The sequence below is a fragment of the Myotis brandtii genome, unplaced genomic scaffold, assembly GCF_000412655.1.
Source record: "Myotis brandtii unplaced genomic scaffold, ASM41265v1 scaffold84, whole genome shotgun sequence".
Classification (NCBI taxonomy): Eukaryota; Metazoa; Chordata; class Mammalia; order Chiroptera; family Vespertilionidae; genus Myotis; species Myotis brandtii.
The window spans coordinates 8130521-8158354 of record NW_005371410.1 but is presented as its reverse complement, the minus strand read 5'-3'; the positions used below and the strand labels follow the sequence as shown (position 1 = coordinate 8158354).

Sequence of the window (27834 nt, the reverse complement as noted above, 5' to 3'; positions counted from 1 at the left end):
GGCCGCCATCTTGGTTGGCAGTTAATTTGCATATCGCCCTGATTAGCCAATGGGAAGCGTGTTGGAGGTACGATTAATTACCATGTTTGTCTATTATTAGATAGGATTCCTATTTCCCCTAACTCAGCTCCAAGCAATTTTGTTGAAAGTTCAACATATTGTTTCTTACAGAAACATGGTAGGATCTGTGGTCTGTTGTGTACTACTAAAGAAGCAAAGCGGTCACTGTCGGCATGGAAATGCGACTAGGTTAAGTCTACTCTGACTTCATTCATGAGAACCTTTATTTGCTGCTTTTCTTCAGATTTTCTTTAGTTCTTTCCCTCTGTTTTTTGCAGACCAAGTTGGCCATAATTTGGTGGCAATAATAATATTCTTAGATTTAAGCAGATTATTTGTATGTGCTGATATTTCAATGTATAGAAGCAATTCTTTTTTTAAAAGTCAACTTAAAAAAGTTATATCCCTTCCTTTACTCTGCTGTTTTCTCACTCCCTTGTGCCAACTTAAAAAAAAGAACTAGAACTTGAAAAATAATTAAATTTGAAACAATACAAAATAATTAGGACAAAATATTTTTTAAGAGGGTGGGGAAACTTGAGACTGATGTCAGCAACATGACTGGACAGGTTACTAAATGGCCATGTCTCCCTTGCCACCATCCACATGCAAAAAATAAAAAAAATAGGAGGGCTTTTTCTCCCCTCATGTGTGTATAATAAGGTAGGGTCAGGATGCCATTCATTTTTAATATTTCTTATGAACTTTGGATCATCGCAAGTGTTCATGAGCCAAGAATGCAGGATGCAAACTAACGTGACTGATAGGCTGCTGGATGAACGGTGAGTCAAGTATCTGAGCACAGATGGTTCTGATTTGCTGAATTTTGTAGCTGCTGCAACTGAAGACATAAAATATCCTTCTAGTCATAAATTAGCTCTTTGGAAGCAAAACCTTGACACCAGAGCTTTACAACCTTCAATTAGTAGGGAAAGAAGTATTTGAATGACTGTGGTATTGACATCTGTAGGCCTGCATAGTAATCATTCCTAATAGAAGAGAATATCTGTTTGAGGAGGTTTTGCATGGCTAATTAACTACCAGTGAGAATATGTAATTTTTTCATGATCTCCTGATTGTCACCTTTCTCTCATGATACAATTACATTTTATTGTAGCAAGTGCCTCACAAACCAATTGTCAGCACTATTTACTTATTGCAGAAGGCAGAACAAAAGTTCATGTTTAATAAAAAGCCACTGGATTTTGATCTTGGTAATTACTGAGACTTATTTCAACAGTTTTATTGACTTTTGTGTTTTTATCACTTTTGCAACAAAACAAAGAGCATTTCCTTGACATAGTATTTCCCTTGCAATAATGGTCACCGTTTAATCTACACCAATTTAGGTAGTGTTTTCCCCTTTTTTGTAGTTTTTTAGTTTCATAAACTTAATTGAAATATAAAAAAGCCATTTTAAAAAGATAGCTATATCCTCTGATATAAAATTTTAATTATTCACCAGAATTTTGTTTCATCAAATTCTAAGGATACTGTGAAACCATTTTAATATCCAGAGACTAGAACATAAAACAGTTTTTCCAATGAGCCTCAATCAAAAATGTTTTACTCTTTATTTTATAATATATTTTTATTGATTTCAGAGAGGAAGGGACAGAGAGAGAGAAACATCAATGTTGAGAGAGAATCACTGATCCGCTGCCTCCTGCATGCCCTTACTAGGGATTGAGCCCGCAACCTGGGAATGTGCTCTGACCAGGAATCGAACCAGGATCTCCTAGTTCATAGGTCAAAGCTCAACCACTGAGTCACCCCAACCCAGCTACTCTTTTCTTTTGATGAGAGCACTTAGTAAAAATAAAACTTTAAGAATGAGGCAGGGGTGGGGTGGGTGGGTGGGCAGTGATTAACCAAGGAACTTACATGCATAAATGTATAGCCCTTGAACACAGACAATAGAGTGTGAAGACCTGGGAGCTTCGGGGTGGAGGGGTCAATGGTAAAAACAAAGAGACATCTGTAAGACTTTCAACAATAAGGATACATTTTTTTAAAAAGAATAACATTCTTAACACCTTAACTTCTGTTAAAAATATGATCAGCCTCATTATATATAAAGTATGATGATTTGGGGATATATTTCACAGTATGTCAATATTTATTGGATAATGACATTTCTCTAATATTTTAAGTATACAAATATATTTAATTATAGTATAAAATATAGGTCCACTATATGTGGCTACACCTTAATTTTTATTTTTAAAACTTAGATTTTGTGATGCTTAAAAAACCAAACTTGAAAATGTCCAAAAGCCAAGTATGACAATATAAACTGTCCTATACTTTGCCCCTTTGCCTGATACAGCATAAGATAGTTTCCTTAATTGATCATTTCCATAACAAATGCAATTTTAAGTCCAAAGTGAATATTAATGAATGGCCCCAGATTTCTCTTTTTTTAGTCAGAATCCTCTTAAAATTTCCTTAAAAACATTACTTAATAATCTACACATGGATCACTTTAGTTATGTAACAAACTAGTGAATGAACTTTAGACTTGTACTTTTTAGATAAAGTTACTTAAAAATAAGCCAGTGGACCAAAAAACGTGTACCATTAGATGAATAAAATGTTTCTACCATTCAGTATTCAAAGGAGAGATATGTTTAATTGTTTAAAATGTTATTTCCCTCAGTATAAATGGCTGTGCCTTTTCAATTTAGAATTCTTAAAAATATGTTTTGGTTAGGTATTAGAAAATAGCACATCACCATATGAACCTCAGCAAACATCTTTTTACAAAAGAAAAATGAGGTATTTTTTCAATACTAGGTTTTACTATGTATCATAAACTGTTCCCTATAAACTGAGCCTTCTTCCTAAAGTCCTCAAATGCTGTTACTGAAGTTAAAGTGGGAATGAATTTATGTCAAGATAGTGGAGACGTTGATATTTTTTCCTGAAAAGCAAATCTTTGGGGGTATTTGCCTCAATCAAGATGATGGTGTGTGTAGCTGAAATCACCCGCTAGTAGTGCTGACGGCTCCTGAGGTAGCACTGACAAATTAGAAGAATCTATCATCAGGCCTACACCAGTCTGTTTATGCCATCCACCGGGATTTAATGTCCACAACTCACTGAAGGAAACCATATTTCAGTAAGAATGCTTACTGAGGTGAGCTAAAGCTCTAGAATTCCCAGATGAGAATGCTAAAGCCAAATTGAAAAACCAGCGTTATTGAAGTCCCAATTCAACCCTTGAGTAAGCGGTTTCTTCAGGAGCCAGTGTAGTGGATCCTTTTATCAGTTTGTTAGTATCTCCTTCCTTAAGATGATACCTGAATCCATAGTTTCAGAGTATAGACACCTAGGCATCAGGAGCCACCCATTCTCCCTAAATGCTTCACCTACGCAGCGGAGTAGCTGTAGGTCAGTGTTAAAATGTTCAGGCTAACCATATTTCAGTAAAAGTTTGTTCCTACATTCACCCTAAATTGGAGGTTCCTACAGCAAAGCTAGGAGTGACTTATTACTGGCAACGGCAATTTTGTACTGAGCTTAAATGTTCACAAAATTCTTCCTTGAGCTTTAATTCTCAAAATAATTCTATTAAACTTGTCTTCATGTTTATTTTCCATATGTGAGAAGAATAAAATATAAATTCTCCATTATAAGCACATTTTTGGTGTATGAAGTTTTAAGGGTCCCAAAGTATTCCTGATTTTGTAGCACAGTGAGAAGTACTAGTGGAAATTTAAGTAAAAAGTACCTTGTTTGAATAGCCACTTTCTCAAAATGACACACATTTGGATAGTATCTCTAGATTATGTGGGATGCCGAGTGTTTTCTGTATTTTTATAACTTAGAGAAAAATGTTTACTTAATCATCCCACTTCATTCTTACCATTTTAAAACTTTCCCTAGAAAGAGAACTTTTGCATAAACTGGCTATCATTTTATTAGGTAGAGGTGTCCCATGGCGGCACAGCCTAACCATCCAACCGACAGCAGATCCAGCCTCACGGAGAATTGAATCTCTTGGACCAAATTTTTGTACATCAGAGGCTCCCAGAACAACAACTGTCAGACCTACGGTGCCTAGCATACAGGAGGCACTAAAAAAACTCAATATCTCATCTAATCCTTTATACCACAGAACACATTTTCGTGATGATTGGCAAGCCAGTGTTTTATTAGGATAAAACTGCGCACAGCAGCCTTGGGAAACGCCTTGTTTCACACTAGTGCTATGATGAGCATTTATTACCAAGATGGAAAAGTGGCTCAGGAGGTGGATACACACAAATTTCCCCAGTAGTGTGGGAGATTTGAGTGTTGGAAATAAAGAACCCCTAAGTGATTAGGAAGCAATTTCAATTTCCAGGTTACTGACAGGCAGTGGCTTTGCTGTCCTTTGAGAAGCTGGGATCTGAGAGGAGGGATGAATAAAGAATGATGTTGTGCCCTAGCCTGTTGCTCAGTGGTTAGATTGTCAGCCCTGGGACTGAAAGGTCATGGGTTTGATTCAGGTCAAGGGCACATACCTCGGTGGCAGGCTCAATCCCCTAGCGCGTGCGAGAAGCAACCAATCAATGTCTCTCTCTCACATAAATGTCCCTGTGTCTCCCCCTCCCTTCCTCTCTCTAAAAATCAGTGGGAAAAAATATCCTCAGGTGAGGATTAACCAAAAAGAATGTTGTGATAACTTAGACCTAGCCACAAAACACCAGCATATTTTAAAGGGAAAGAGTGAACACACTTGGCAATAGAAGCTAGAAATTGAGAGACTGCAAATTAAGGCTCTGCTTGCCCAGCCAATGTAATTCATTCTCTATTTTGGCACTGGCTACTCCGTTATTTCCCCTTGTACTGTCCTATCTCCTGCCCTCTGCTTAACCCATGAAAAAAGGTGACTGTGCTTTCAGCTGCTATAAACATGAAGCTGCCGTACAAATACTTCACATAAGGATCTTCACTGTGGCTTTCAATCTTCCAGCCGTACTGAGGGATCTGCGCTTCTCTTTCCCTGTCTACTTCAGGGTTATTAAGAGTCAGTCATCCCCCAGATAACACCAGAGTGTGAAAAAGAAACCTTAGAAGCAAGTTGGTTGTAGAACTTAACCTCTGATCCTGGTACACAGGATTAGATGACATGAACTGTTATTCATCTGTGTAAAGGTTAAATTACCTGTATAAAAAAGTAGGCAACATCATAAGTTCCTCTTACACATTCACATTAATTAGGCTCCCTTCAGTGATAGAAAACGAAGATTCTAATTAGGAGTTTAAACTAAAAAGATATTCTGGATCCATTCCCGGCAAAGGTTAATAATGAATTCATGTGCCGTTTTAAATGTGACAGTTTTCTGTAAAAAATGCTGTTTTCAATAAGCAAGTGATCTGCAGAGGTAATTTCCAAAGAGTGCACAACAGAGACACTAATTTTAATTGGTCTTGTCCTACTGATGAGAAAGGGTCAGGATCTTGCCAACTACTGTATTTTTTCTATAACGTCCATTTGTTGGTTTCCTCTCTATTCCTTTTTTTTTTCAAATCTTGGCAAGTTTAGAATTTTCAAGAATCTGGATGTAAATGCATTTTTTTAGGTGTCAAAAGTTTTCATTACCTGTTATTACTCTAAATCAACAGGTTGATTCGCAAAAGGCTGCAACAAAGCAAGTCAATCAGATGCAAAATAGGTTAACAGAAAAAAGTGTCCACAGTGAGAGAAGTGCTGAGCCCTCTGCAACAGGGAGAAGAGTTCAGAAAGAGGAGAAGCGGATTGGATTGCTTAACAAAGAAACAGCGCAGGTGAGAGGTGTTTTTGATTCTTTCTCCTTATTGCATACCTTCGCTATGATTTCATAACGAAGGCCTTACATTAGAATATGCCCTTTGGGAATAAAGATGTTTTATTTTCTTCTGGGGGCCAAGGTTGTATAGTTTTGTTAAATGAGAAGGGACAGTAAATGTCCTATCCAACAGATAAAATCAAAGCAGCCAACACCAGTTACCAGAGAAAAGAATGACAGTGAATTCATTTGCCTACAGATCTGATTTCTTCCTTTAGCCTAAGAATGTAATGAAGTGCACTTAAATTTTTATGCCATCTATGATCCATTAGGGACTCTTAACATATTCCATACTTTTACATTGGTTCCTCCAGTCTAACCCTTATAATCAACTGTAAGTGAAGTGTTCCTCTGTCAGTATGGTTGCATTTTAAAATGATGTACTTTCTACATCATTTGATCATTTGGTTGGATAGTGACTCACCTTTAGCAGACGACTCACTCAGCCAACAGCCAATGTCTTTCCTAATCTAAACTTTTTGACGAGTACAGTGTATTTATATCTGCAGTGAAAATTTTTTTTTCAGAAGGGCCAATGTTATATGATTTGTACACCATCATTTTCCCAAATGTGAAATAGAATAGTTTAACTCCCCCACTTTCTACCTCTCACCCCTTCCCCCCAAATTGGTATGTCAGGCAGTTGGGATGTTAATCAGTAAACTGAGCATTAAAGTTGGATTTGAACTTCTTGGGAGACAAGGCAAAAATTAGAAGCATACTAATTAGACATTTCATTTCCAGCCAGTAAGCATACAAACTTATCCAGAGAGAGATATGCTTTTATAATACTAATAGGAAGTTTTTGCATTTATTCTGTTACAGAATAATAGCAGCACCAATTTTTTAATTGTAAAGACATCTACTTCAAATGGTCATATCTTACAGTTCCCATTTGTATAATTAGAAAATTCTGCTTGGTGACAAAATAGATTCTTGGGTGCTCTTTTTCAGCCCTTCCTGTGTACCAGAATTAACTGTCTGGGAGAGGGAGGGACTGTAAAGAGATCAATGCCCAGGTTCCAAGCTTAGAAACTGATTCATTTTCACTGGATGGCAGTGTGATGTGTGTGTACATTTTATCACTCCAGAAAGTTTTTGTTCCCTTTCTCAGTCAGTCCCTTCACCTCCGAGACAACCACTGTTTCGACATTCTGATTCTCTTCAATGGATTAGTTTTGCCTTTTCTAGAATTTCACATACATGTAGTCATACAGTATGCACTTTTGTGTCTGGCTTCTTTCACTCAGCATGCTTTTTGAGATTTATCTATACTGTTGCATGTATTAGTAATTTGCTCTTTTTCTTGTTGAGTAGTACTTGATTAACTATATCATAATTCCCATATTCTTTCTCTTATTAATGGACAGTTGGGCTCCCTGGCTCTAGCCACCACAAGTATAGTTGCTATAAACATTCTGACACAAGCCCAATGGACATGTTTTGTTTTTCCTCAGAGGTGAAACTGCTGGGTTTCATATCAGATGCATATTCAGCTTTACGAAAAGCTAAAAAATGGTTCCCACTTTATACTTCTCCCAGTAATGTACAAGAGTTCCGTCCTCCCTAACATCTGGTGTTATCTTTTACTTTAGCCATTCCAACATGTGTATATTAGCATCTCATGGTGATTCTAATGATCACTTTCCTGATGACTAGTAATTTGAGCACCTTTTCATGTGCTAAATGCTCATTCATAAATCTTTTTTGTTAAATGCCTTTTCAAGTGTTTTGATCCATTTTTATTTAGTTGTCTTTATATTATTAAGTTGTAAGAATTCCTTATATATTTCACACATAAGTCTCCTATCCTATATCTGTATTGTGGATATCTTCTCCTTAGTGTGCAGCCTGCCTATTAGCCATGTGTCTCTCTCTTTTTAATTGTTAACACTATTAGAGATGCCTCCCCCCCATTTGCCCACCTTCAACCAACCCCCTTCACTCTGGCCATCACCACACTATTATGTCTATGGGTTATGCATATATGTTCTTTGGCTAATCCCTTCACCTTCTTTCATCCACTCCCTCTCTTTCCCCTCCCCTCTGACAGCTATCAGTCACTTAATAGTGTCTTTGATTTGAAGCCATTTGTTATTTTAAAATATATCTTTATTGATTTCTAAGGAAGGGAGAAGGAGATAGAAACATCAATGATGAGAGAGATTCATTGACCGGCTGCATCCTACTAAGGATCAAGCCCTCAACTGGGGCATCTGCCCTGAATTGGAATTGATCCTCAAACTCCTGGTTCATACGTTGATGCTCAACCACTGAACCACACCAGCCAGGCAGTATTTGTTAAAGTTCAATTAACCAATTTTTTGCTTTACAATTTTTTTTTTTTTTTGGTAATGAAACTTTTGTCTACTTTAAGGTCACAAAGTAACTTTGCTATATTTATATATTTAGAAGGCTTATTGTTTTAGGGTTCATGTTTGGGTCTGTGAACCATCTCAAATCAATCAGGTTTATGGTGTAAGGTGGGAAGTGGGAGAGGCACAGCTTTTTATGGTTTTCACCTAGAATAGAGCAGGTATAGGCAAAGGGTTCTCTCCTGTAAACCTGCCACTCCTCAGGTCCATTGCTTAGAGATTTCTGAACCTTTGGTCTGTGCATACTGTTTTCAGATTGCAGGCTGCTGTATGGCCAGGCTGGGAGATATAGGATCCAAAAAGAGGGAGCTTGGGGTGAGAGACTCATGGTTGTTACTTCTTCATGTCCTGAGTCTCTATCCAGTCTGCTTTCCATTGTGCAACTTTCACAATGTTCTATTAGTTTCTTTTTGTCCAGTCTTTAGTTGCAATTCGCAGGATGTTCCACTTAGAATGCTCTTACTCTGTCTTGTCTGTTAACAGATGCTGCTCATTTTCATTTTGAAGGCTTCATTGGGTATGGAATCTTAAAGATGTTTCCATGTTGTTTTTCTTGTAAGAAATTAGTGATTATTCTCACATTGTTTGCGGGTAGTTTTTACCGCGCGCTAACAGGTGGCTCTACTACTTACAGTCAACGTAAAACATATAAATACGTTTCCCGCATACAATGTGTTCTTATTGATCCTGCTTTTAGATTTGCTTCTCACCTTTTTCTTGGGGGGGGGGCGGGGGGATGGCTGTCTTGTATTTATTCTGCCTGGGTTGATTGAGCTTCTTTTATCATTGGATTGATATTTGTCATCAAATTGAAAAAGTTCCAGCTATTTCTTTGTTTCCTGCCTTAATCCCTCTTAATTTCTCCTTCTAATAGCCAAATATATGCAGATGAGATCGTTTTACCTTTCCTAACAGATAACTGAAGCTTTGTTCATTTATCAAATCATTTTTTTATGTTGCTGTATTTCAGTTTGGATATTGTTTTGCTGGGTCTCATTGATTTGCTAGATTTAAGAGCTGATTTGACAATGAAGTTTTCATGTCATATTTTTCAGTTCTACAAGTGCATTATATTTTCTATTTCTCTGCTGAGTCCCCCATCTGTTCACTAATTATGCTTAATTTTTCCTTTAAGTCTTTGCACATATTTATGTAGATGTTTTATTGTTGTTTGATAATTCTCCCATCTGGCTCATATCTGACTCTATTTCTTTCTCCTAGTTATGGGTCAAAATTTCCTGCTTCTTATGTTTAGTAAAGTTTTATTGAATATTCTGGATGCTAAGATCTTGAGAGTCCAGACTTTATTAAAGAGTTTTGAATTTTGTCCTGGCAGGCAGTTAATTTATTGGTAGTTCAACTTGATCATGTCCTGACTTCTGTTTAAACTTTTATAGGCTTCCCTATGGTAAAAGTCATCTTAAGTTGTAGCCTAATAAGTTGGTACCTGTATTTTGTCCAACTTGATTGTTGTATTTATTTCATGGGATTTCACAGCAGGAGGGAAAATCTGGTCAATACCCATTACTCATGGCCAGAACTAGAAGGGGTGCTCATAATGCAGTTTGATAGCATCACTTTTGGCATATTGGGCTCGGATATATGCTGTAAGGGGCTGTTCTGTACATTGTGGGCCACTATCCCTGGCCTTTAACCAGTAGATGCAATAGTACCTCTTCCCAGTTGTGACAACCCAAAATATCTTCACAAATTGCTGAATGTCCCTGTGGGACAAAATTTTCCCAGGTTGAGAACCCCTGCCCTGGCAGAATTGTTGCATACCTTAAGCCCATGCTACTCAAAGTGTGTTATGCCATCTAGCTGCACTGGCATCACCTGGAGTGCTTCTTAGGAACACAGAAACTAAGGTCTCATCTCACACCTCCTGAATGAGATCTGTATCTTAGCAAGATCTCAAAATGACTTGTATGCTTTTTAATGTTAGATCAGGGGCCAGGTGGTACATATTTTATCCTTAAGGTCCAGTCATTATCACAACAATTCAGCTCTGTCATTACAGTGTAAAAGCAGCCATAGATAATACATAAAAAATGGGTGAGGCTGTGTTCCAATAAAACTTTATGCATAATTCAGGCAGCTAGGCAGTAAGCCACACTTTTCTAAGCTATGCCATAGACTCTCCCAATCAGATCATCTCTCAAAGTGAAGTCCTTTATGAGTACTTTCCTATTTGATATCATTTGTTGTTGCTTAAAGAGATGTATAGGTTATGCACGTTTAGTAGCTTGACTTCTATTCTCAATTTAGGTGGGAATAGCATCCACTTCCACAGATAAGTAAGTTATATATAGACTAGAGGCCTGGTGCACGAAATTCGTGCACAGGTAGGGTCCCTAGGCCTGGCTGGCGATCAGGGCCAATCCGTGGTGTGACCAGTAGGGCAATCGGGGGCCCCACTGGCACACGCCTTGGCCAGCCTGGGGCCTATGGGCAGCTCCTGCATTGAGCGTCTGCCCTCTGGTGGTCAGTGCGCATCACAGTGACCGGTTATTCCACAGGTCGTTCCATCAATTTGCATATTAGGCTTTTATTATATAGGCTGCTGCTTAAGTTAGCTTACCAGTTGGTCTCAGCCTTTATAAAATGTCATATTTTTGTGTGTGGAACAAAATATATTATTAGTCCAATGAAATAACTATTTACTTATTTTGCCTTTAAGCTGACAGAATTTAGGGAAACTGCATTAGTGTGACTTTGTTAGTTTAAAGTTAGTATCCTGCTCACCGTACCATATGTTCCAAGTCCTTGGGTTTATCTTGGGCCACACACCTCTTGACAAAGTTTATTGTATACTTTTAGGCATTCAGGTTTAACACTGTAAAGACAGACTGATTGTTTCCTTTTTTGTTGGGAGATAAGAGTGAGCATCTTTTCCTAGATCAACTTTGTGGACAAACAAGGACTTTAACCAGCTGTCTTCTTGAGGTCTGTGATGGGAAGGTGTCAACCTCCTCTGGAGGCTGCAGCATCAGGTGGCTGGACAGCCATCTTGCTCCCCTAGAATCACTATGTCATTAGAAAGCTTTTTGGTCATTAATAATTATCTGACATCTATTAAGATTAAATCTGTTTTTTTGTCTTGCCAAAAAATTCAGTTTTTATATTCTGTCTTATTTTTGGATTGTAAGTTAAGAGATAGCTTACTTACTGGTTTAAAAGAACCAATAAAATTAACCAGATTTGACTGTTTGATGCTGGTAAGTACTTTATAAACTCCTAAAATCCAGGATCTAAAAAAAAACAAAAACTTCTCAGGTAAAATAAAGACAAAAAAGCTTATTTAGCATGAGTACACAAAACAAATACTGGATAACTCAGATCTAACACACTATATATATCTTTTTCCATAGGAAAGCACAAGGAGAAGACAAAAATATTGTGAGTTGCAAGAATTTTTGAATGAAGTAAAAAGTTCTCCACAAAAAGAGAGCTTTATGCAGTTCCCAAACTCATTTTATGAACCCCATCAAGATTTTACCCGTCCAGATATATTCAACAAGTCCAGATGTCCATCTTGGTACACGTGCACTTCCACAGCTGGTATGGAAGTCACAGACTTAAGTTCTACAGGATTTTGGTCTGCAATTTCCCAGTTTACCCTTAGTGAAGAGACAAAAGCAGATGTATATCATTATGGCTTCATCATTCTTTTACTTTTGATGTTAGTGGGTCTTGCTTTATATTTTCTCTGAAGATATCAAACAAAATCCTTTTGATAGCTTTTAAAGTTTCAGTTCTTCACAGAAATGTTACATTCTTATTTTAGGGCTTCCTCCCAGACATTTTCAAGGTAATTGGCTTAAAAAAAAAAAAAGGAATACATTTTAACAAAACAAGTTTGTGAACATTCTAAAAAAAAATTGCTTTATACAAGAAATGGTGTCATGATACAGTTTGGAAAATACTTTTCTGAAGTTTCAGATCACCCAGAAAATTTAAAAAGGTTATTCCAAAAAAGAGGGATTACCTCTTTGGATCAAAGGAGCAGTTTGAAAATTAAAATTTTATTTATAGGGACAATTTATCTTACAGAAACTTTGCTTTTTTTAAATACATAAGTTATATCTCAAAAAGTTTTAGAAAAGCTGATATAAAGATATCTTCTAAAACACATAACTAACTGCTAAGGATATTTTATGAAATGTGATTAATTGCTTACCTTACTACAATATGGACATTCACCAAATAAAATGTTAAAACTCTGTCTACTAGTCTGTAGTCCTCTCAACCACTAGAGATTTTAAAGAGAAGAGAAAGGGAGCAATGTTAGCATGAATACAGATAATTCCAAAAATAATTTACTCTCTTAAATCTCTTTTGCAAGAGTAAGGGGAACATTTTCTGAGCCAATGTTAGACTACTAATATGTGGAATAACAAGGGAAACCAACATGGATTTCAAGGTTTATACCCAGTGCTGTATAACCAAATTATGGACCCCGGTAAGATTTTGATGAAAATTATTCATCTTTTCTATCCCTGAAACACACAAATAATGCATATGGGTCTATGGGGCTCACAGATCTACCTAAAGACATTAATTGCAACTTAAGACCTAATGCAGTGAAAGATACCATAAACTCTTGAAAAGTTAAGTCTTAATTCTGGTGTTAATCACCAATAGTGGGTTAATTCTCAACCATTTGTTACCAGCATTAGACAGTTCATTTTCAAAAACTAAATGAATAATTCATTATTATAAAAGAAAACATATGTTCCCTTAAGAGTATCTCTATAATTAGAACTGATATGATTTTTATATAAGGTAAACTGACATCTCTAACTCAGTTCTCCCTTGTTAAAACCAGGTAGTATTACTATGGAAGACTTAGAAAATTGAAAGCACCATACAACTGCAAGGTGTTTTGTATATTGATGCACATATAGTTTAACATATGTCAACTGTGCACTAAGATGAATGCTATACAGAGCAAATGATGAGTGACAGAAATAAAAGCAGTCTTCACATATAGCAAATAAAATGTCACTAAGAATGATGTGAGATACTCAGATCACAAAATGTATTCTCAATTATCAAACGAAAGATTATTTCAATTATTCTGTACTTAAATCTAGCCTGAAAAGTAATAGATGCTCCACAGTGCTAGTTCCCCTTCACCTTATTGCCACTACCACCCCCAACTAGGTGAGTCTACAGTTTGCATGTGGTTACATGAGGTGTTTCCTGAAAGATTCTAGTGTACCATCAATTTATGTGTCAATAGTAGTCCATGAATGTATTCTGGACATGATGAAAAAATGAAGCACATGGACATCTGGAATGAACTAGTATAGTAATGCAGGAGCTAATGAAAAAACAAGAGATCATACTGAAATAGATTTTAGTCTAAATATTTCAAATTTATATTCTTTCTTTGTTGTGTTAGCTGAAAAAAAGTCTTACTGATGTGATTTTTACTTTACCTCATATAAGCATATTTGATGGAAAGGCTGCCCACACTGAGAATAATCACACACTTGATCAGGAATGGCACCATCAAGTTGATAGGCATAACAAATTCCACAATCCATAGAAAAATCCTTCAAAAGAAAAGATATATTTATAAGTGTGTTTAAAACATACAAAATGAGATGAGAGAATGAATATGGTATAGATAATATTAAATTTTTATAATTATAGTTTTTATAAAAATTACTCTATTATAGAAAATAGAGTCACATTACTATTTAACACAAGAAAAGCTATTTGTATGAGTGCGCTCCCTTTTTCATTCAATAAATTATACACATGGATACATATAAAAAAACAGATTCTGTTTATTCTCACAAGATGTTTGGGCTTAAGTAATTTTCCCATATTGTACATCAATATACACTCAAGTATGTAAAAACAGGAACTGATATTAGCTAGTGATTACTAACTAAACTTCAAAATTGTGTAACTAAAGGAAAAAGACAAAAACATCACCACCACTTTAGTGTTTTACAATTTAGTAGCTTTGTCAAAATTCAATTCTAAATTTATTTGCAATGCAATCTTGTCTGTTCAGTTTTGAAAAACCATACTACTATCTTTAAACACTTATATTAAGCTAATCAGAACTTCATTTCAGTCATCCAGAAGCAGACAGTATAGAAAATCCAAACATTCCATTAGCTACTTTGGACCTTACCCTCTATTTTTAATAATAAAGATGTCTGTCAATCAAAGACCATGAAAAGTACACATCACCATCAGTTGAAGGTTAACAAGTACTTTCATGCAACTTGCTTGCAGTTCAGAAGTCTGTTATAAAATTCTTCTAATTCCCTCACTTTCAACCTCATTTTTCTTTGGTGCCTAAAAGAACTTTTAACTTTCATTCTTCAATGCTGTTTGGAATATCAAAGCAATGAAAACACTTACAGATTTTTCTAGGATAGCAGGAGCTGGGAAATCAATTTCTAAAACATCTTTCAAATTTTGTAATAGAGTATTTTCTGGATCCCTGAAAACATAAAATTTTTTTTATTAAATTTGTAAAGTCATAGAAAAGTAATAGTTCTATTGCAAAGATACCTACCACAAATGTATGTTTCTGCTCAGCTTAATTCCTAGGGGTTTCACCACTTTAGATATTTAAAGAAAAAAAAAGTTTAATAATTTAGGGGTTGTTGTTCTCATTTTGTAAAACCACATTTGGCACAGAATTTGTTTCTAATTTAAATTGACATACAACACTGTTAGTTTTAGGTGTACAACATAATGATTGTACAAATTAATATCCATCACCAGATAATTTTTTCTTAAGATGAAAACTTTTAAGATCTCATAGTAACTTTTAAATATACAATATAGTATTGTTAACTACAGATTTTGTTTACTTCATTAGAAAATAATATATTAAAAACAAAAGTATGCAGTTCAAAATGAGATTTTCATTTGAAATAATTACCCCTAATATTTTAGAGTAATATTTTAACAGTGGTAGACAAGGATTTTATGATTCTGTTAAAAGACTTGAATCTGAGATCGCACACCATGGTCAGCTCCAAGGAAGTAGCACTCGGGAAGCATAGTGGGGTGCTTGGGGTCCACCTCTATATGTATGGAAGCATTATTCCCTAGAATAAAAGATATTAAAAGTTTTTACAAAAAAATTAAGGAGTATCTGGCTGGGTGTTTATTTCATTGTATATACAAGGAAACAGTAACCAAATGCTTTATAAATTTTTCATAAAAATTTTTCATAAAAGGTAAATATCTCTATAGTATAATTTCATTAAAAGATGTAAATTTTGAAATTATAATTGTAGCTAAAGATTTGGGGACCCTAAGTTTCAAAAAACAGTCAATCCATAAGTTAATATATTTAATTTAGATCAGAATCTTGGTTAGCATTCTATTAAAGTTTAAATACAAGGTTTTATGTATTGATGGTTTTTTAAAAATTCACAAATCAAATATTTAAGAAATACCTAAATTACTTCTCATGACTCTCTTGGAAATAATAGAACTATGGTCAGAATTAAAGACTGGAAGTACAACAAATGGTAAAAAATAAACATGCTTAAGATTTGAGTTTTATGAAGGTTTATAAAAATTCTTTCTGAATTCTTTTGCTCCATGTGAAGTTTTCCCGTGTAAGTTAAAGGGTTCAATTCCTATTAAATTTGAAAGTGTTCATTTAGTAAAAACAGCAACTAATCTTGCTTGCAAAATCTATAAAAAAGCTATTTCTACTTGGTACTAGATTTTTTAAAATAAATTTTAACTATACTAGAGTACTGTACAAATTTCATATATTTTACTATTTTTGAAGGTGCACAGTATAATTGCTTAAGGTCAATTTGAATTTCATTTTTATGATAAAAATGTAATGTCTTTATAAATTCTATACTCTATATTGTATAAGCCTTTGGCTAACTGGGTAACAACACGCTTTGTAGAACTGTTGTACAATTATACTTTCCTCTTCTCCTAACAACATAAGTACAATTATTACATATCTGGCAAAAAGGTAACCAAAGAAAATAAATGACTATAAGTCATTCAATGAGAAAAACAAAAAGTTAATTTATAATTTCATTTGCTAATGCATTCCTTGCCATGAACACAAATTCTGTATTAGCCTTTAACTCCAGAAAATACTTTCCCTTAACAGTGGTTATTAACTAACAATGGCTATATTAAGTAATCTTTTACTTAATTTGTTAAAAACTTGGTCTTATAAAGGCAAATCATAGTTTACCTTTTACGTTTGTTTTTTTTTAACAAACTGGGTAACAACACTCCTTGTAGAACTGCTGTACGATTATATTTTCCTCTTCTAATAACATACCACTTTTCCCCCACGTAATATTGCATGCCTGGGTAAAAACTCTAAAAATTGCTCACTAATTGGGATATGATCCACATCAAAATTTCAAGATATCATTCGGAATATGATTTGTAACAACATATCTATTTGAGCTAGGAAACGAGGGAGGAAAGATATGAATAGGTATCTTTAACCAACTACAGTATTTAGTGTGAACTCAAATGGAGTTTAAAATATCTAGTCTTGAAAGGCAGACTTGAAAACTGTTTTGCTTGCTCATAATGAAATACATAAAACAATCATTTTATAGTAAGGAGAATATGGTGATTTTTAAAGGATGATATTTATAGTTATTTCACATATTTATGAAAATACTTCAAAAATATTCAGTTATTTTGTGCTTTTTGTTTACTCTTCAAAGGCCCGTGAGTTATTTTATTCTCTTCTATATTTTTTCAGAAAATATTCCCAGATTTGTTCACACTCATCTTCTCTAGTTTCATGGATGAAGACTTCATTATTTCTAACATAGTTCTTTTTCCTAAGTAATGTAAGTTTTGAAAAGCCTGCTCCACTATTTCTGTGCTAATTAAAAGCTAATTTAACACCATCTCTGAATGCTGCTTCCATTGGATCATCACCTTTTATAATGAAACACCTCAGTACTTGCCCTTTTCCCCTGAAATATTTACATTTAAATACATAGTAATAAAAAAAAAAGTTCATCCCAGAAAGTTTTAATAGCTTACTTCATGCAGAAAAGTCTCACCTAAAAGTCCAATGTCATCTTTAGATACATTTTCCTAAGTAACACAAAATACAATCAAATGCGTTAAAAAGAAAAAACCCTCATTATTCATCTTTCCCCACCTACTGCAATTCTGCGTGCTGTTGCACTCCGAGTAGGTTTTTCTGGTTCAAGTACCCAAGTTTTCTCATCGATTTCATCCATAACATCCCAGAATGTCTTCAGTGATTCCAATGCTGCCAAAAACTGACTATGAATGCTTATTAGGGAACTCTGTGAAAAGATAGATGAACGCTGAATAAGTTGTATGGCACTATCAATTGCATATCATCTTTCACTTTTATTTTAAAACTCAAATTTAGAATTTTAACTGTATTTCAGCTAAAAATAGACTCTTGTAAACAAGAGTCAACTCGCTCTGCTTCAAACCTCTTCACCTCCATCAATATTAACAGAATTCCTTTGTCACTGGACTATACAATTCTCAAGGAGACTGGCTTTTTTGATAAACGTCATTTTTAAATTTTTTCCATCACCATTTATTTGTATGATGAATTTTGTATTATATATATGACATAGTAACTACTAATACAAGAAGATATGTATGTAAGACTATTAATGTATATAATATATTTGGGGCAGTGTTACAATTTTAGGATGAAAATATTTTCACTTTTGCTGTCATTATCAAGTTAAATGCAGTACTATTTGCAACTTAAATTACTTTTAAACATTATGAATGAATAACTTTTCAGACTTACATATAGAAAAGTTTGTAAGAACTAGAGCTTAATGTCTGAGAAGAACCTTTCACAATACTGAAGGGAGAATATCTGTTCTCTTCTGGTATACCAAACTTACCTACAAGTTTAAATGTCAGAATCCAAAAATCAGAAAACTAAACTCACAAGTGTGTTTGTTTGTTTGTTTGTTTTACTATGGGCTATATTAGTTTTTCCCACTGGTTTCACCAAAATTTTTGAGATTACCAAACAAGAAACTAGTTGTGATCCTTATAGATGTCCTCTCTTACACCTAATAAATTTAATAAGTTAACATAGAACCTGATTCTATTTTAACATATTTATCTTGACAACTCTTATTACCCTACCATAATTATATGCCATTAGAATAATTCCCTAGTTTCTGTTTCCATATCCAGACTAGCCATCCTTACGTTAACTACCTTACTGTAGAGTACCTGATCTAAAATATAAAACCATTCATATCAACCTTTTAACTGTATTTCCCCCCCTCTAGTCATATTCCCCTAAAGCCCATTATTTATATTGCAATTAAGTTGATTTTTGTATTCTATCATAAAAGTTTAGGTGCAGTTCTTATCAAAATATTTTTTCTTTGTAATACCACCACTTAATGATAGTAACACAAGTTGCAAAAGCTATTCAATAAATATTTGAACTGAACTATATGACATATAAAATAATCATTGATGATTATTCTATTTCTTAAGTTTACCTTTATATACAAGTAGCTTGCAAATTGTGTTTTATATATTATTACTGATTAAAACCACAGTTCTTTGTCATGGCTTGCAATTATCATTCTTTTTTAGTATGTATACACAGATATGTTTACACAGAGTAAACTAACACTTTCCATGGGTATATTTACTACTCCAAGGCTTAGTAACTATCTTCTCTATGATCCTACCCAAATCTATTTAAGCCAGATGGAGAACTCTAGAACTACTCAGCCATCTCTATATAGATGCACATCATAGGGAAAAATATACTTAATTCAATGAAACTAATATTTCAACCCCCTGATAGGACTATTTTGAAATCTAATACAAAGATAAAGAATCCATAAGGAGAACACAGCTGTAATCTTGATGATAACAAAGTATCTGATCTTAACCAAGACATATTCAACTTCTAGAAACCTTAACATTGCAAATATAAAGGTGGTTGTGCACTAGATAGCTTCTAAAGTCACTTCCAGATCTGTAAGTTAAGAATTCTAAATATAACTTCAAAAATCCATAAAGTAGGTCAATCTGTCCACTTAAAACTATATTTCAAGATCCCGATTACTATCATGTACTCCCATTTGTTTATAAACATTTTAAATTGAAATTATATATAAATATGTATACATTAAATGTAAATAATTTCTATGCTTTAATGTACAGCAATCATTTCTTTAATCAAAATAACTACGTATCAGCCCAGCCGGCATAGCTCAGTGGCTGAACATCAACCTATGAACCAAGAGGTCACGGTTCGATTTTCTGCCAGGGTACATGCCTGGGTTGTGGGCTTGATCCCTAGTGTGGGGTGTGCGTCATTGATGTTTCTATCTCTCCCTCTCCCTTCCTCTCTGAAATCAATAAAAATATTTTTTTAAAAAAGAACTACATATCAGAATCAAAATATTTGTGTTATATTTTATAACCCTACTAGAGGCCCGGTGCATGAAATTCATACATGAGTAGGGTCCCTAGGCCTGGCCGGCAATCAGGGCCAGCTGGGGCCTTCCTTAGTTGTGTGCCTCCCCCTGATGGTAAGCGCACGTCATAGCAAGCGGTCGAACTCCTGGTTGGTTGAACTCCTGAGGGGACAATTTGCATATTAGCCTATTATTATATAGAATGTATGTAAGGAAGAAGTGAAAGATGCATTATACAACTTCAACTATTTAAAGGAAAAAATGTCAGCTTTCCAAAACTTTTGAGTTTTTGGAATTGGTTTGAAACCATAAATTCCTAGTAGGAAAAACAAAGCAGTTAGATAGCTTAAATGTAGTGAAGATCAAAAAATAATTCCCAAAATATTGCAACTGATTAATTTACTAATCAAAAGAAGTTATCATCCTTCTTTGCACACATGCATAGATAGGGCCATGATTAAAGAAAAGGAAATAGAGGAACAAAGATATGAGACAGAAATAAGCCTGGAGGGACAAAAAGATAACAGAAATTAGTATCTAAAAAACTAAAGAAAACACAAGGCTTTGTGTCCCAAAAGCAACAAACTATCTCACAGGGAAGAAAAGTATCCCAGAAACGAAGACTATGATGTAGAAGCCTCACCCAAGCCTTCCTGTGGTGGGGAAGAGGAGAGGACAGGATGAAAAACAACCTCAACAATCTCTTTTCCTTAAAATGTAAAAGAGAGATCCTGAGAAAGTTAGAAATTATAAAGCAAGGTGAGAAGAGTATCAGTGGTTCTCAACCTTCCTAATGCCGCGACCCTTTAATACAGTTCCTCATGTTGTGGTGACCCTCAACCATAAAATTATGTTCGTTACTACTTCATAACTGTAATTTTGCTACTGTTATGAATCGTAATGTAAATATCTGATATGCAGGATGTATTTTCAGGGGTCGTGACCCACAGGTTGAGAACCGCTGTTTACTCCAAGGATTTGCAGCAAGGACCCATGCTGAGGGCATTCCAACCACATCAGGTTGGTGTATATGTGTATCTGTCTGCCTTGTGGTGTATATTTACATGGGATAAAGCTATGACCAGAAAAACAGCACAGACTAAATACCAGAAGTTAGAAAACTACCTCTATAACATTACATTCACAGGGAGCAGAAGATCTAAGTTTAACAGGGGAGCTATTGCCTGATATGGAGTCCAATTTCCTGTGTTAAAAGCAAAGGTCAGAAGAATAAAAAGAATGTATTAATCCTGAGGAAAATCACTTCTCAGCCTTTTGGCTAAGATCAAGTGTAATCTTGAGGGGAAAAAATAGACATCTTTCCATGATTTGAAAATAGCAGGCATAAAAATATTAAGAGATCAATCTAATATTAGAATCACCTAAGGCACTTAATGAAATTCTCTGCACTGAAATCAGAATATCTGGACTGTTCTGTATATGGGCTTCTCAGTGAAAAGATCTGTATCTGGGACCCCTACATTGATTCCCAGAAAATTTCTGAGCAAACACAACTGGAAAGATTTCTGAACAGTCTTATTCAGTATGATAGATTTGACATTTAAACCTTGAGATCATGAACCATTAGAAAGTCTGTTCAAAAGTCACCAATCCATGACCTTACAAAATTACTAACAGGCTTATTGTTTTTCCTGCCCAGTTTTATAATGCTGAAGCACAGTCTATTTTGGCAATGCTTGCCAATCTTTATGTTGGAAGGCATGTATGAGTCAAGAACCTCAATACTGAAGCAAGGAAACATCGGGTTGATTATTCTTATTCATGTTTAACGCATAAAATAAATCATCAGAAGACTAGGATATATCATTATTCAAAAACCTTAAAGGGTGTCACATTTTCTTATGAAGCATAGCCAATAAGTAAGTAGGGAGGTGGATGAAGTAGTTCTCATTAGCTCCATGGCTAGCGACTGTATCTTTAGTGAAAGAAATCAGTGGTCTGGTTTCCACACTGTCAGTACCCACTGATGAATTTTTGTATGCTTAAGACAACTCTTTTCAAAACATGCTCATAACAATTAGTGAAATAGTGAGAAACCATTTTTTTTTACATTCTACAAAGAAGCTAGGTATAAAAACACTATGTACAAGTGCAAACTAAGTGGGATTAGTCCTCCAACTTTGTTCTTTTTCAGTTTTTATTTTTTTAGACTACTCTAGCTCCTTTATATTTAAACGAGAGGCCCGGTGCACGAAATTCATGTACCGGGGGTGGGGGGTCCCCTCAGCCCAGCCTGCACCCTCTTCAATCCGGGATCCCTCAGGGAATGTCTGACTGCCAGTTTAGGCCCTATCCCAGGGATTGGGCCTAAACTGACAGTCGGACATCCTTCTCACAATCCTGGAGCGCTGGCTCCTAATTGCTCACCTGCCTGCCTGTCTGGTCGCCCCTAACTGCCCCCCACTGCTGGCCAGGTTGACCCCAACTGCCCCCTCCTTGCTGGCCTGGTTGCTCCTAAATGCCCCCCTGCCAGCCTGGTCACCCCTAACTGCCCCTCTGCCAGCCTAGTCACCCTCACTGCCCTCCCTGCCAGCCTAATCACCCCCAACTACCCCCCCTGCCGGCCTGGTTGTCCACAACAGCCCTCCCCCCTGCCCCCACCAGCCTGGTCACCCCTCACGGATCCCCGGCCAGCCTGGTTGCCCCACGCAGCCTGCTATTCAGTCGTTTGGTTATCCCTCACTAACCCCCCTTCCAGCCTGGCTGCCCCACGCAGCCTGCTTGTTCAGTTCTTTGGTCATCCCTCACTAACCCCCCTGCCGGCCTGGTCACAGGCAGACATCTTGTGAGGGTGTGAGGGTTAATTTGCATATTACCTCTTTGTTATATATTATATAAATTCTAGAATCATTTCTTCAGTTTCTAGAAAAAATCTGTTGGGATTTTGACTGTGATTGCATTATATCTATACATTAATTTGGACAGAACGGACAATATTGAGTCTTTTAACCTATAAATATGGAACATATCCCCGTTTATTTCGGACTTTAGGCAAAAAAAAAAAAAGAAAAAAGTGCACTCTATCAAAAAAGATGTACGGATGACAGGAAGATTTGCTCAACATCAATGGTCAGTAAGGAAATACAAATTAAAATCATAATGAGCTAAAAGTTATAATATTTATAATTTTGAGGAGTGTAAGTTTATTTTTATAGGGAACATTTTTCTTCCCTAAATTGTTTTTGGAATGGCAATTTGTTTCCATTATTAAAAGCTGATGTTGTCAGTTGAAAAAAAAAAATAAAATAAAATCACAATGAGCTACCACTACCCAGCTATTAGAAGGATTAGAGAAACAGAAATCTTCAGACACTATTGTTAGAAATGTAAAATGCCAAAACCACTTTGGAAAACTGTTTAGCAGTTTCTTAGAAAGTTAAACATATATTTCCTATATGATCCAGCCATTCTACTCCTAGGTATTTGTTGAAGAGAAATGAAAGTATATGATTCATATAATAATATGCACATAATGTTCATAGTTATTTATTTGTAATGGCCAAATCTTGAAAACAACCCATATGTCTTTCAGCAGGACAATCTGTGATATACCCATGCAATGGAATACTACTACTAAGTATAAAAAGAATAAACTATTATTACATACTACAATATAGATAAAGCTCTAATTGTGCTGAGAAAAAAACCCTGAAATAGAATTATATAAAATTGTAAAAAGCAGATCAGTAATTGCCTAGGGACCAGATAAAAGGGAGAGAAGGGTGAAATTAAAAAGGGAAAGGAGGAAACTTGGGTGTAATGGAAATGTTTATTATCTTGATTATAGGGATGATTTCACAGATGTAAACATGTGCTAAACTCACCAAACTATTTACACTTTAAATATGTTCAGTTTATTGTATATCAATTACACCTCAACAAAGCTGTTTAAAAAACTCATTCTGATTTCTGGATACTAATGGATTTAAATAGCAATACCTTCTTTACAGTAGACTTCCCAACAATTAGCTTTAAAAACCTTAGAAAATGAAAACATTTCTAACAGCAAGGACAAAAGCGGGAGAGTAACTGTTCATAAACCCACCACATAGATAATGAAATTTTATCACTTTTATATGTATATATAGATATATACAAATGTGTATATATTGAAGGAGGGAGAAAAGATATATATGGGAACTAAGATGTTAGCTATTCCCCCATAACTGTTATTAAATTATGCTAAACTAGGAAAGCACTTAAGCAGAAAAGTGTGAACACTGCCAATCTCAAAATGTAATGCTTATTATCTTTAAAAGCATTTTGTTACTTTTATAATACCTGAAGTGATATAATAATGTCAGTCACTTAACCAGATCTTAGAGTATAATATCTTCATCTTAAGTACTATTATTTCCAGTATTTTAATAATTTTCTCACAGTCCCGAAATGTGATCTTTTGTGCTCTGATGACACTTAAATTAATAGCATAATTTTCTGGTACTTGCAACAGATGCTTTCCATTCTGATTTTTTTATACTTTCCTATAATACTTGAAGATAAACCTTCTAATAATTTTTGTCTTTATCTCTGAGGGATTTAAAAGGCTTCAATAGAATAAGGAAATATCAAGAGATTAAACTTTTTCAGAAATTTAATTTTAATATTAATTGCAATATTTCCAATCAGATATCATTAAAGAGATGATAACTCTCTTAACTATTCGGTTCATTTGATCTTATTTGCAAGCTTCATTGATGTTCTCAACTCTTTTGGTAGGTACCACTATAACTAAATCTATTTCATGAAATGCTATTTTTCTATAAAGCAATCCATACAGAATATTTCACCTCTTCATATAGTTAAGTTTATTTAAACTATAGCTGACCATTTATGATTTAAAAGATTTGACACTATTGTTAACTCATGTGAGATAGGTATCTGCCCACAAGGTCAAAGGGAACATATTCATTTTGTGTGCAGCCATTACAGAATGTTCAAAAAAAGATTAAAGAAAGAAGGAAACATCTGTCAAGTGTATGTTGAAAATAAGTAAGAATTTCCTATTTTTTCCATAGCTATCCTATATTGTAGATCATTAAAAATAATAATTATTGTAAAATGAGGCCAATTAGGAGAAGATTCTAAGTAGATGTTGAGCAGGAAGCACCAGAAATATCTCTACCCAACTACACAAGTGCACTAACAGGATCAATCTGATGTACCTATTTTAAAACTCTGGCGTCTACTATAGGACTGTATCTTTGGTTAATTTCAGTTCTTAGACTGGCAGGGGCTACCCAACCCATGATAGACAGTCCTGCACACACTCCAGAAGCAGTTTGCACACAGCTTGTTAGAGCCAAGATGGGCACAAAGGACCTTGTATTTCAAACATCAGGGATCTGTGCTCTGATCACTAATTGCTACTTCTGACCTCAGAAGGGTAGACAGATTGTTGGCCATCATTGATGCACCTCTTCCCATTGTTGCAAGCCTCTCCCACTACCTGAAGTGACTTTTCAGGTATTTAAATAGCCAGTGCCCTTTTATTTATCTTTTCATTGTCCTCTTTTTTTCTCGTTTTGGGAGGCAAACATTATAATAGAATATTCAAAAGCAACTGTATAAACAGGGAAAATCTGCAAGTCACTATGTGTGCCCAGGGCAAGGTGCAGGCTCAGAAAGGGCCAGAGAAGACTATAACTTTAAACCTCAGGCTGATCTTTGGCACAAAGACAGCATACAACAATAAAATAAATAACAAAAACAGAGGGGATTTTGTTCTTTCTTCTCTGAGGAAAGAGGAGAATCTGATTTCTAGAGTTACCACATTATTAGATTAAAATTTCCAGTTTTCAACAACAAAAAATCACAAGGCATAAAAAGAAACAGAAAAGTATGGCCCTGATTCCAAGGGGAAAAAAAATTAACAGAAACTGTCCCTAAAAAAGGACTTGATAGTAAATCTAACAGACAGAGAATTTAGGACAATTGTCTTAAGTATGCTTAAAAAAGTAAAGATGTGCAAAATGTCAGGAAAATGATGTATGAACAAAATGGAAATACCAATAAAGAGAAAGCAAGCCTAAAAGGAAGCCAAAAAGTTACAACAATGGAACTGGAAAGTTCACTAAAAATATTCAAAGGAAGATCTGAGCAGGCAAACAAAAGAATTTGTTGGATATAGGGCAATGGGAAATATCAAATCTAAGGAACAGAAAGAAAAAAGATTGAAAAAATGTGAACAAAGGCTAAGGAGCCAGTGGAATACTGTAAAGAGAACCAACATGTGCATTATGGGGTCCCAGAAGAAGAGCAAAAGTGGCAGAGAGATTATTTGAAGAAAAAGATGATAAGAAAAAAATGCACAAATTTGATGAAATACATGAATATAAACATCCAAGATGCTCAATTAAATCTAAGTCAGATGAACACAAGGGTACCCAAATTGAGACATATCTATACTAATAAAAGCCTACATGGTCTTCGCGCCCTCGTGTGTGACGTCATCATAAGATGGCCACCACAAGATGGCTGCCATGAAATGGCCGCACACACAGTAGAGGCAGGGCCCGGTGGCCGTTTCGTGCGGTGAGGCCTGGGGGGTCCCGTGGCTCCGCTGCCTTGTGCGGAGGAGGTGGGCCCCCGGCAGAGGAGGCGGGTCATGGCAGGGGAGGGCAGTTGGGGGTGATCACGCCAGCAGGGGAGCAGTTAGGCATCAATCAGGCCAGCAGGGGAGCAGTTAGGGGGCGATCAGGCCGGCAGGGGAGCAGTTAGGGGCGATCAGGCTGGCAGGCAGAAGTGGTTAGGGGCAATCAGGCAGGGAAGCAGGTGAGCAGTTAGGAGCCAGCAGTCCTAAATTGTGAGAGGAATGTCCGAATGCCAGTTTAGTTGGACAACCCCCGAGGGGTCCCAGATTGGAAAGGGTGCAGGCTGGGCTGAGGGACATCCCCCCATGCACAAATTTGGTGCACCAGGCCTCTAGTCTATCCTATATTATAAATAGGTAATATGCAAATTGATCATCACTCCAACACACAAGATGGCCACCCCCATGTGGTCAAAGATGGCCAGCAGGGGAGGGCAGTTAGGGGCGACCAGGCTGGCAAGGGAGGGCAGTTAGGGGCGACCAGGCTGGCAAGGGAGGGCAGTTAGGGGCGACCAGGCTGGCAAGGGAGGGCAGTTAGGGGCGACCAGGCTGGCAAGGGAGGGCAGTTAGGGGCGACCAGGCTGGCAAGGGAGGACAGTTAGGGGCAATCAGGCCAGCAGGGGAGCAGTTAGGCATCAATCGGGCTGGCAGGGGAGTGGTTAGGGGGTGATCAGGCTGGCAGACAGAAGCGGTTAGGGGCAATCAAGCAGGCAGGCAGGCGAGCGGTTGGGGGCCAGCAGGCCCGGATTGGGAGAGGGATGTCCCAGATTGGAGAGGGTGCAGGCTGGGCTGAGGGACACCCCTCCCCCATGCATAAATTTGGTGCACCAGGCCTCTAGTATATATATATATATATATATACACACATACATACACACACACACACACACACTAGAGGTAGAACAACCAGAATGACTGATTGACCAGTTGCTATGATGCACACTGACCACCAGGGGACAGACGCTCAATGCAGGAGTGCACTGGTGGTCAGTGCGCTCCCACTGTGGGAGTTGCTGCTCGGCACCAGAATGAGCGGCACTCCCACAGTGGGACTATTCCTGCAGGCCACGCCCCGCACCAGTGCATGTGCACCAGGCCTCTAGTTATAAATAAAACAACAAAGAGAATCTTGAAAGCAGCAAGAAGTGACTCACCAAATATAAGGGATCCTCAATAAAACTATCAGCAGATTTTTCATCAGAAACTTTGAAGGTCATAGGCAATAGCTGATATATTCAAAGTACTAAAATAAAAATACTGTCTACCAAGAACCCTATATCTGACAAAACTGCCCTTCATTAGTGAGAGAAGTTAAGATATTCCTAGATTTTAAAAATCTGAAGAGTTCAATACTATTAGCTCTGCCATCCAAGAAATACTAAAGGGAGCTTTTCAGGTGGAAATAAAAAACAAAAAAAAACAAAAAACAAAAAAAAACCCCACAATGCTAGACAGTAACTTCAAGTCCCGTGAACAAATAAAAAACTCAGTAAAGGAAAACATATGGGTAATTATAATAACTAGTACTA

At 36.2% G+C, this 27834-nt stretch overlaps 2 protein-coding genes across 9 annotated transcripts in view; one reads left to right on the top strand and one right to left on the bottom strand.

Annotated features, from left to right (window-relative positions):
- VRK2 (vaccinia related kinase 2) overlaps positions 1-17142 on the top strand; it is an 82347-nt gene extending 65205 nt beyond the window's left edge. Inside the window, exons 11-14 of one of the 5 annotated variants that reach the window (XM_005884587.2) lie at positions 5674-5835; positions 8735-8768; positions 11623-11650; positions 16992-17142. In XM_005884587.2, coding sequence (XP_005884649.1) covers positions 5674-5835; positions 8735-8768; positions 11623-11650; positions 16992-17064 — 297 coding nt within the window. In that variant the 3' untranslated portion in view covers positions 17065-17142. Of the gene's footprint in view, positions 1-5673; positions 5836-8734; positions 8769-11622; positions 12150-16991 lie in introns of those variants that run through there. The other 4 variants (XM_005884586.2, XM_005884584.2, XM_014532054.1 and 1 more) reach the window with 4 other exon arrangements.
- The window catches only part of FANCL (Fanconi anemia, complementation group L), a 68381-nt gene continuing 52075 nt past the window's right edge, over positions 11529-27834 (bottom strand). For 2 of the 4 annotated variants that reach the window (XM_014532057.1, XM_014532056.1), the window contains exons 9-15: positions 17403-17553; positions 15253-15336; positions 14796-14841; positions 14639-14720; positions 13696-13812; positions 12432-12503; positions 11981-12070 (exon numbers count right to left, since the gene is read on the bottom strand). In XM_014532057.1, the coding sequence (XP_014387543.1) occupies positions 12035-12070; positions 12432-12503; positions 13696-13812; positions 14639-14720; positions 14796-14841; positions 15253-15336; positions 17403-17553 (588 nt within the window). In that variant the 3' untranslated portion in view covers positions 11981-12034. Of the gene's footprint in view, positions 12071-12431; positions 12504-13695; positions 13813-14638; positions 14721-14795; positions 14842-15252; positions 15337-17402; positions 17554-27834 lie in introns of all 4 variants that reach the window. The other 2 variants (XM_005884588.2, XM_014532055.1) reach the window with 2 other exon arrangements.